At 47.3% G+C, this 10,870-nt stretch overlaps 1 protein-coding gene across 3 annotated transcripts in view; it reads left to right on the top strand.

The window, feature by feature from the left end:
- Positions 1-10,870, top strand: part of mrpl43 (mitochondrial ribosomal protein L43) — a 163,400-nt gene that overhangs the window by 134,302 nt on the left and 18,228 nt on the right. For 2 of the 3 annotated variants that reach the window (XM_078223169.1, XM_078223170.1), the window contains 2 exons: positions 58-301; positions 6,110-6,216. In XM_078223169.1, coding sequence (XP_078079295.1) covers positions 171-301; positions 6,110-6,216 — 238 coding nt within the window. In that variant the 5' untranslated portion in view covers positions 58-170. Of the gene's footprint in view, positions 1-57; positions 302-6,109; positions 6,217-10,870 lie in introns of those variants that run through there. The other variant, XM_078223172.1, reaches the window with a different exon arrangement.

Genomic DNA, 10,870 nt, shown 5'->3' with positions numbered 1-10,870 from the left:
TTTAATTTTGCATTGAAAAGTTTGCTGTACCATACACTTTGTTTTTTTTAACAAAAGGTAGTTTGCTTGCTTCTAATGTGGAAGAAGAGACAGAGGATTGCAATCGGAAGGGTTTGAGTGCTGCACGGATAAATCGCTTCCTGTGACACTGTGCTCTGAAAGAGGGAGACATGACGGCGAGAGGGACTGCGAGCCGCTTCCTGCAGAGTGTCCTGCAGAATGGAGTGGGCAGGTATGTCTGCCAGCTGAAGAGAGTCAGCCTTATCTTCAGCAAAGATGCTCCCAGCAGCAGAGGGGTCAGGTTAGTATCACAACTTCTCCATCATCTCCTGTTAAAGGCAGTGTGTCCTGGAAAAGTTGCATTGGAAAATCCTCTCGACAGAGCTGGAATTTGTGCAGAGAGGAGCTGTGAAGACCTGAAGGGGGTTAGAGGGTGCAATGATCTGCAACTTTTCCCCTTCGGGAATAGAACTGAGGGAAAGGGAGAATTTTTGAAAAATCTTTCACAGGATGTGGGCATTACTGGCATTTATTGCCCATCCCTAAATGTCCTTGAGGAGATTAACTTTCCTTTTCTCGTAAAAATATTCTTTATTCACAAAATATCTGAAAGAACATTACAAACATTTCAAAGTGGCCATCACACAATCCAATAATCATTTTGATTTGATTTATTATTGTCACATGTATTAGTATACAGTGAAAAGTATTGTTTCTTGCGAAACAGACAAAGCATACCATTCATAGAGAAGGAAAGGAGAGAGTGTAGGGTGTAGTATTACAGTCATAGCTAGGGTGTAGAGAAAGATCAACTTAATGCGAGGTAGATCCATTCAAAAGTCTGATGGCAGCAGGGAAGAAGCTGTTTGTATCTTTTTTCTGACGGAAGAAAGTGGAAGAGAGAATGTCCGGGGTGCGTGGGGTCCTTGATTATGCTGGCTGCTTTGCCGAGGCAGCGGGAAGTATAGACAGAGTCAATGGATGGGAGGCTGGTTTGAGTGATGGACTGGGCTTCGTTCACGACCCTTTGTAGTTTCTTGCGATCTTGGGCAGAGCAGGAGCCATACCAAGCTGTGATACAACCGGCAAGAATGCTTCCTATGGTGCATCTGTAAAAGTTGGTGAGAGTCGTAGCTGACATGCCAAATTTCTTTAGTCTTATTCAGGTTCTCTACATCATGTTGCACTCTGAAATGCTTCAATACACTCAAAGAATCTGCAGACATTTCACAAAGGTCCTTACCTTCTTCCTTCGGGAAGAAGATACAAAAGTCTGAGGTCACGTACCAACCGATTCAAGAACAGCTTCTTCCCTGCTGCTGTCAAACTTTTGAATGGATCTACCTCGCATTGAGTTGATCTTTCTCTACACCCTAGCTATGACTGTATCACTACATTCTGCACTCTCTCCTTTCCTCCTCTATGAACAGTATGCTTTGTCTGTATAGTGCACAAGAAATAATACTTTTCACTGTGTACTAATACATGTGACAATAAAACAGATCAAAATCAAATGGTGCAATGGTCTTTAAGTTGTCTACATAGATAAAGTTGCTCTTTGAGGTGCTTCAATACAACATAACAATGGTACTGTAAAAGAAGGACTCGTTTTCCACAAACCACCTTCAACTGTCACAATTCAAAAAGGCAGTTTCATCAGCAACTTTTGCATTAATTACTATTTCCACACTAAACTATTGCATTATAATACAGATGCATTAACATGATAACATGCACAAGTTCGCTGTGTCATTTCTTCAGGTTTTAAAATGTCCAATTCTCCTTGAATTTTAAATGCTTGACAGCGCATCAGGAAGTAGATGTGGCGGCAGAGTGGCTAGCACTGCTGCCTCACAGTGCCAGGGACCCGGGTTCAATTCCGGACTGTGCGGAGTTTCCTCCGGGTGCTCCGGTTTCCTCCCACAGCCCAAAAGACGTGCATTGGCCGTGCTAAATTTTCCCTCAGTGTAACCCGAACAGGCGCCGGAGTGTGGGGACTGGGGGATTTTCACAGTAACTTCATTGTAGTGTTAATGTAAGCCTATTTGTGACACTAATAAACTTAAAACTTGGAAAAAAAAACTTTTAAATTGTTGAATACGTTTTGACACTCTGATGTTTAAATTTAAATTTGTCCAGTGGAGTTTCATGTGAATACTGTAAAAGTTTGGCACGAGATTTCTGTAAAAGCTGCTGATGCCCGGAACTCTCAAAGCTTCCCTTTTCGTTGAAGGTACGAGGAATTCTGCAATAGCTTTTTTTTTTACATCTGGCCTAAATATGTAACTTGTGTTTTCACAAATTCACTCTTAGCCAAGGTCACCACCTAATTAGCTTCCTGTAGTCATTCAAACATTTCTTTTAGACGTTGTAAATGCTCCCTCCCACAAGGGGTGGCACCTTGGCACAAATGATTAGCACTGCTGCCCCTTGGCTCCAGGGACCCGGCCTTGGGGTGACTGTGTGCAGTTTGCACGTTCTCCCCGTGTCTGCGTGGGTTTCCTCCCGGCGCTCCGGTTTCCTCCCACACTCCAAAGATGTGCAGGTTAGGTGGATTGGCCGTGCTAAAATTGCCTCTTAGCGTCCCAAGTTTTTTAGGTTAGGGGACTAGCCATGGTACAGGGCTACAGAGATGGTGCAGACTCGATGGGCCGAATGGTCTCCTTCTGCACTTTAGCGATTCTATTTCACTGAAAGCCACCAGGTCATCATGATACACAGCACATTGACTCATTCCTGTAATAACCTTATTGGTCAGTCTTTGAAAAGTTGCTGGTTCCTTCTCCATACCAAATGGAATAATCTAGAACTGATAAATCCCATCAGGTATTACAAACACCCCCCCAATATCCTCTCAGTTATGTTGCCAGGGGCATGGAGATTAAAGTGGCCTGGCCACTTCAACATTTTTATAGCTATCAGGCAGGAATGCAGATGTTGATCACAGGACTGCCTGAAATCACCATGCCAGGAGCAATCTTCAGGACTGTCAGGTCTAGAAGGGGCAGTCCAGCCTCGAGACCCCTATCCCGGGGGGGGCAGAGTGGCGAGGTTAACCCCTTGCCTGCAGCCCACCCAAGACTGCTGAGGGACCCAGCCTCTGCAGCCTTGCAGTGGCCCAGGGGCAAATGGCCACTGAACCTTCCTCCTTGACCCCCTAGGGACCAAGGTGCCGGGACAGTGCGCCATAGGCATTGCCAAGACGTGTGGCCTGAAGGGGGTCTCAATGGGGGTCTGAGGTGGGAGGGGCACTGAATGGAGGAGTCTGAGGGAAGAGGGGGCTGAATTGGGGGGGGGGGAGTCTGAGAGAGGAGGGGAGCTGAGTGAGGGGTCTGAGGGAAGAGGGGGCTGAATGGGGGGGGGGAGTCTGAGAGAGGAGGGGGGCTGAGTGAGGGGTCTGAGGGAAGAGGGGGCTGAATGGGGGGGAGTCTGAGAGAGGAGGGGTCTGTGAGGGGGGTCTGAGGGAAGAGGGGACTGAATGGGGGGGGTCTGAGAGAGGAGGGGGGCTGAGTGAGGGGTCTGAGGGAAGAGGGGACTGAATGGGGGGGGTCTGAGAGAGGAGGGGTCTAAGCGGGGGTCTGAGGTGGGGGGGTCTGAGGGGGGGTCTGAGGGAGGAGGGGGCTGAGTGGGGGGTTCTGAGTGGGGGTGTGAGGGGGAGGGGTAGGGGGGCTGAGGGTGTGACGGTCTGGTTACCCTCATGCCTGTGTGGTGCAGGGGGAGTGACTCATTATGTGAGTGGTGGAGGGGGGGAGGATGCCCTTCTTTGTTGAGGGGTTGGCGGTGCTCCTCTTGTCCGTAAGTGGGGATCACCATTTCTGTTTTTGGGGGAGGGGCATGTCTCCGAGCGGGGAGATTGGGACGTCCTTTATAAAAGGCTCCCCAGTCTCTGAACAGCCAGTCTGGCCGGCGTGGATTGCGGGTTGGCCTTATTCGCATCTTTTAGGTGGGTGAATGCCAGTGGCAGTGGGAAACATTCCCGTTTTCCCTCCGTCATGGTCAATTAATTCCAATTTGGGTGAATCACGTCCAGTGGTCAGCACTGCTGCCTCACAGCGCCAGGGACCTGGGTTCAATTCCAGTCCCGGGTGACTGTCTGTGTGGGGTTTGCCCATTCTCCCCGTGTCTGTGTGGGTTTCCTCCGGGTGCTCCGGTTTCCTCTCACACTCCAAAGATGTGCAGGTTAGGTGGATTGGTCACGTTAAATTGTCCCTTAGTGTCCCAAGATGCGTAGGTTAGCAGGGTTAATACTTGTGGTTACAGGGAACAGGTCTGGGTGGGACTGCCCCTTAGTGTCATGGGGACTACGTGGGGTTATAGAGACGGGGCCTGGGATAGGATTGTGGTCGGTACAGACTTGATGGGCTGAATGGCCTCCTTCTTCACTGTAGGGATTCTATGAATGTTACCACTTAAAACATGAGAACACCTTTACACGGTTAACAATACTTTCCAAGCCTCTCCGAGAAGATTTAAGCATAAATAAATCAGCGCTAAACCTCCTTCAGATGGCAACACTCCTCGCAGAGTTTTAACCTACAGCAAATTCCAGTAACTTTCCCAGCCAATACCCTGCTGCTCTTCGGGGAAATCTTACACAAGGTTGCCTCTCTGAGAGTGGCAGCAAACTGATGTTCATGAGTCTAGTGTCAACACTCACTGTCTTGTCCGAGATTTGTAGCCACACATTGCACAACCTCACTGTTTCTTCGAATATCTTTTCTCCCTCCCTTTGATTTTCCATTTTATTGTTTCTACAATTGTTCAGAAGTTGCGCTTCCCAGAACTGATCAAAGGTTTTTTTTATTACCTTCTGGTTATTATATTTGTCGAGTAAACTTACTGTTTGGCCTCATCTATTTACGATCTCTCAATTGTAAATGTTCCTTTTGAAATATTTAAATTCACTTATTAGTGGCCCAAGTAGGCTTACATTAACACTGCAATGAAGTTACTGTGAAAATCCCCTAGTGGCCACACTCCGGCGCCTGTTCGGGTACACTGAGGGAGAATTTAGCATGGCCAATGCACCGAACCCGCACGTCTTTTGGATTGTGGGAGGAAACTGGAGCACCCGGAGGAAACCCACGCAAACACGGGGAGAATGTGCAGACTCCACACCGACAGTGACCCAAGCCGGGAATCGAACCCGGGTCGCTGCCGCTGTGGGGCAGCAGTGCTAACCACTGTACCACCGTGATCATTAACTTCAAGTCACTTCCTTTATCTTAATGCGAATTGCCATTTGTGCTGCCTTGGTATTCCATCTCAGCTGTGTTCATCGGGGATTTTCACAGGAATATCATTGCAGTGTGAATGTAAGCCTAATTGTGACACTAATAAATAAACTATTTACATTTCAACCCACTTGCCTTCGCATCTCCTTTAATGAGATTTTGACCATTCTAGTCCACTGTCTGCACTTCAGTTAAATCAGTCACGCCCACACAAGCTTCTTTCTTAGTAGATGATGATGTTGTTGCAAAAAAATAAAGATTAAGGTTCTCATTTTCCTCGCAACTCCCTACTTATTGGAAAATGAACCATTGAAATGCAAAACATTCATTTTCTCAACTCCCTTTGGACTAATTACTTATCTCGATACACTAAACTGTTACGTTATAAAATCTTGCTCACACCAGCAAGACCTGCATTTATTGCCCATCCCTAATTGCCCTTGAAGAGGGGTTGCTGAGACGCCATCTTGTAAGCGCTACAGTCCATGTGATGTAGGTACATCCACCATGCTGTTAGGATGGGACTTTCGGGATTTTGACCCAGCGATGTTGTAGGAACGGTGATCATTGTTCCAAGTCGGGCTGGCGTACGGGTTTGGAGGGAAACTTGTTGGTGATGATGTTCCTACGCATCTGCTGCCCTTGTCCCTTCCATGTGGCGGAGGCTGTAGGTGAGAAGGGGTCCGTCAAAGGGGCCTTTGCCCCAATGCTTCCTGTAGGTGGTACCCACTGAGGCCACATTGCCGCCCTGCTGGAGGGAGAGGGTGTTTCATGTGCGAGATGGGCTGCAGTGGATGTGCCAAGTGTCACGCAACAGGGATCGTGAGGTGAATATGCCTGAAATATCTTTTTGCGACGTTCTTTTGTCTTGTCAGAGACTTCATTGAGGAGGGCGTGGTGGACTTTGCCAATCGGAATCCTGGAATTGTGGTGTACGTCACGGCAAAGCGGTGTAACGTCCCGAAGCTGGTCGCGGAATACCGTGAGTATCACTCGCCATTCTGGAAAACTTGGGAGTTTGTTCTGCCCAGGGGCAGGTGCCAGAAAATACGGGAGGAAAATCCGATGGCCGGATTTGTCCCATCCAGCTCCCACTCCTGACACCCGACCAGCATTATTAACCCCCCCCCCCCCCCCACCCCCATCACCTTTACCTGTTATTCACACACTTGCCTTTTTCATCTGGTTTGGGGTGACACAGTGGGTTAGCGCTGCTGCCTCACAGCGCCGGGGACCCCCGCGTTCGATTCCCGGCTTGGGTCACCGTCTGTGCAGAGTCTGCACAATCTCCCCATGTCTGCATGGGTTTCCTCCGGGCGCTCCGGTTTCCACCCGCAGCCCAAAAGACGTGCTGGTTGGCCATGCTAAATTCTCCCTCAGTGTACCCGAATAGATGCCGGAGTGTGGCGACTGGGAGATTTTTCACAGTAACTTCATTGCAGTGTTAATGTAAATCTATTTGTGACTATTAAACTTAAAATATCAAGTTTAGGGCTTCTCAGGGAATTATGCTCACCAAGGGAGGCCACTCAGCCCATTATGCCGATGCTAGCTCTTTGCGAATTCCTTTCCGTACAGCTTTCAAAACCTTTCCTTTTTGATCCTTTATCTAATTCCCTTTCGGAAGTTACTAATAAATCTGCTTCCACCCTTTCAGGCAGAACATTCTAGATCGTTATAACTCGCTGTGTTAAAAATACTTCTCTTCCTGTTGATGATCTTGGATCTGTGTCCTCCTGTGATGTACCACACTTCACTCGGGGAGTCTGGGTCGCTGTGGCAACCTGCACTGTCACCGGCATGTTGTGGTATTTGATTTGATTTATTATTGTCACATGTATTAAAATACAGTGAAAAGTATTGTTTCTTGCGCGCTATACAGACAAAACATACCGTTCATAGAGAAGGATAGGAGAGAGTGCAGAATGTAGTGTTACAGTCATAGCTAGGGTGTAGAGAAAGATCAACTTAATGCGAGGTAGGTCCATTCAAAATTCTGATGGCAGCAGGGAAGAAGCTGTTCTTGAGTCGGTTGGTACGTGACCTCAGACTTTTGTGTCTTTTTCCCGACGGAAGAAGGTGGAAGAGAGAATGTCCGGGGTGCGTGGGGTCCTTAATTATGCTGGCTGCTTTGCCGAGGCAGCGGGAAGTGTAGACAGAGTCAATGGATGGGAGGCTGGTTTGCGTGATGGATTGGCAGCTTGACCTGTTTGGCCGCGTTATGAACGCACCTTCCTTGGCCGTCAGGTCCCCGGGCTGGGATTCGAATCCGGAGTTTCTGGCTCAGAGGCAGGGGTCGCACTACCCACTGCGCCACAAGACCTCCAATCCTCCTGCCAGCACAGATAATCAAACTAAATTGGCTTCATTTGGAAGTTGGGGAGGCAGCGGCGAAAGCTGGGATGTTGAGTGAAGAGACAGGGCAGTGTCTGCCCTTGCCCAGTGACTGTCTTCCATCTTGAATGAGTTGTCCATTAACAGGAGGCTATGGCGTTAAAACCCGTTTGCCACAGTTGGGTGTCGGAGGAAACTGTGTTACCAGGAAATAATGGCTGAGATTTAGGCTGTTATGTGAGCTTCAACTCGTCAGGATCCTGGTTGATGGAATGTAGGTTCCTGCTTGGTATTCTCATCCATCAAGATGGTTAAGAGTCCTCCTCAGAGAACCATCTCAGAACAGCACGTTCATAGAATCCCTACCGTAGAGCAGGAACCACCACACAAACCAACCACCCATCATTGACTCCATCTACACTTCCTGCTGCTTTAGAAAGATAGCCAGCATAATCAAGGACCCCACTCGCCCCGGACATTCTCTCTTCCACCACCTTCCATCAGGAAAAAATTGCAAAGTCTGAGGTCACGTATCAACCGACTCAAGAACAGCTTCTTCCCTGCTGCCATCAGACTTTTGAATGGACTTACCTTATCATAGAAACTCTACAGTGCAGAAGGAGGCCATTTGGCCCATCGAATCTGCGTCAACAGCTATCACATCTTGGCCCTACTCCCGTAACCCCACATACTTACCCTGCTAATCCCTCTAACCTCACATCCCAGGACACTAAGGGGCAATTTAACATGCACCTAACCCGCACATCTTTGGACAGTGGGGGGAAACCGGAGCACCTGGAAGAAACCCATGCAGACACGGGGAGAACGTGCAAACTCCGCACAGACAGTGACTCAAGCCAGGAGTCAAACCCAGGTTCCTGGAGGCAGCAATGCTAACCACTGATATTAAGTTGATCTTTCTCTGCACCCTAGCTATGACTGTAACACTACATTCTGCACACTCTCCTTTCCTTCTCTATGAACAGTATGTTTAGTCTGTATAACACGCAAGAAACAATACTTTTCACTGTATGTTAATACATGTGACAATAATAAATCAAATCAAAAATCATTCAGCCCATCGAGATTGCATCAACTCTCTGACAGAGTATCTAACGAGGCTCTTCCCCACACTATCCCCGCATTAGAGGGCAGTCAAAATTCTCCTCTGTTCCTCTAACTCTTTCTTTATGTCATTCTATCTGCTTCATGCTGTTTGTTCCTCCTCCAATCAAAATCTGAACAGGTAACTCCACTCTGTGCATTTTCTGCCCACCTCCAGCGGTGAGCCGACACTTGAGTTGATGGGCCGAATAGCCTCCCACGCCAACATTGGCTGTTGTTTCCCAACCACTCTGCAAATCTTGATGTCCATTCTGAAACCCTGACCAGACAAGGGTTGGTTTTGGTGTCACCCTCTCTGTGGAGGTGTGGCACAGTGGTTAGCACTGGTGCCTCACAGCGCCAAGGAGCCGGGTTTGATTCCCAGCTTGGATCACTGTCTGTGCAGAGTCTGCACATTCTCCCCGTGTCTGCGTGGGTTTCCTCCGGGTGCTCCGGTTTCCTCCCACAGATCAAAAGACGCGCTGGTTAGGTGCATTGGCCATGCTTCAGTGTCCCGAACAGGCTCCAGAGTGTGGCGATTGGGGGATTTTCATAGCAATTTCATTGCAGTGTGAATGTAAGCCTATTGTGACTAATAAATAAACTTATAAACTTAGAGAGGGTGTGATTTTAAACGTCCAGTATTTTGTGGGACTTTTTTTTATTGCTCCAAATGCTGCAGTGCAGCCTTTGGCCACAAGATGGTGCCCCAAACCTGCAGATTGGTTAATGGTCAAACTTGATCTGCTTAAGAATTACAACATGTCCCACCCAATCAATTCTGCTATTTATCGCCCATACCAGCAGTAATCTTGGATCCATCTGCCTTTCCTGCTTTCATATTGCCCTCTCCCCCTTTTTATTCACCCGCTTTTCTGATCTCTTAAATGTTGGCTTGTTTTCTGCTTCAACCACAACTTTGATAGCGTATCCTTGTAACTCTCTTGTGTGGTAAGATTTCTCCTGCTTCCTGTCCTAAATGTCTGATTTATTTATTTGATCGATGTTCTGGATTCCTTGAAGACTGGAAACTGTCTGTTTCTATCCACTGTAGGGCAAGGAGGAGGCCATTCAGCCCCTCCGAATAGATGGGGGCTGATCTGCAACTTAACTGCCACATTCCTTGATAACCTGGCCAAATTAAAAATCCTTTGTTTGTGATATTGAAAGCTCCAGTATCCACAGCCTTTTTTATTGAGAGGAAATATAATTCCAGACCTCCTGTTCAGCCCGATGCATCAAATTGCCTTCGTATCTATCTGAATGAAAATAATCCCAATCCCGCCAACCTTTCTTTTGTATTTTTTCTGCAGAGACTTGTAACTTTGGAAGAGAAATTCAAACTTTCACTTGTTAACTGAAAGGCTGACGTCAAGTTTAAATGTTTACTGTATCAAATGACTGAAAAACATGATTGACCAAGCACCATCTTATTGTGTAGGCTACTTGTTTTTTGTTACAAGTCTCATAGCCACCAGTTTGCAGTTGGTCCCATCTTCCAATATGTTGTTTACTTTTCTACTTTCCCAGCCAATTAACTTTTAATCTTAGAATGATCTCTCACTGTGAGCGTTGCCCTGTAAATTTCTTCCTCTCGCTCCAAGCTAGGCAAATCTTCCAGCCTTGTTAAACTTCTTGCAGTCTCGGTCTTCAAATTTAGTGCAAGCTCGCACCCAAATTCTGCATTTACTCTGTTTAAGGCGCAGGCTATTCTATCTTCTCCTTGCTTGCTCCCTCTCAGTTTTTGATTTGATTTGATTTATTATTGTCACGTGTATTAGTATACAGTGAAAAGTATTGTTTCTTGCGCGCTTTACAGACAAAGCATACTGTTCATTGAGAAGGAAATGAGAGAGTGCAGAATGTAGTGTTACAGTCATAGCTAGGGTAAAGTTTAAAGTTTATTTATTAGTCACAAGTAGACTTGCATTAACACCGCAATGAAGTTACTGTGAAAATCTCCTAGTCGCCACACTCTGGCGCCTGTTCAGGTACACTGAGGGAGAATTTAGCATGGCTAATGTACCTAACCAGCACATCTTTGAACTGTGGGAGGAAGCCGGAGCACCCGGAGGAAACCCACGCAGACACAGGGAGAATGTGCAAATCCGCACAGGCAGTGACCCAAGCGGGGAATCAAACCTAGATCCCTGGTGCTGTGAGGCAGCAGTGCTAGCCACTGTGCCGGTGTAGAGAAA

Source organism: Mustelus asterias, chromosome 11 (genome assembly GCF_964213995.1).
Source record: "Mustelus asterias chromosome 11, sMusAst1.hap1.1, whole genome shotgun sequence".
Taxonomy (NCBI): domain Eukaryota; kingdom Metazoa; phylum Chordata; class Chondrichthyes; order Carcharhiniformes; family Triakidae; genus Mustelus; species Mustelus asterias.
This window is presented reverse-complemented; position numbering and strand designations above follow the sequence as displayed.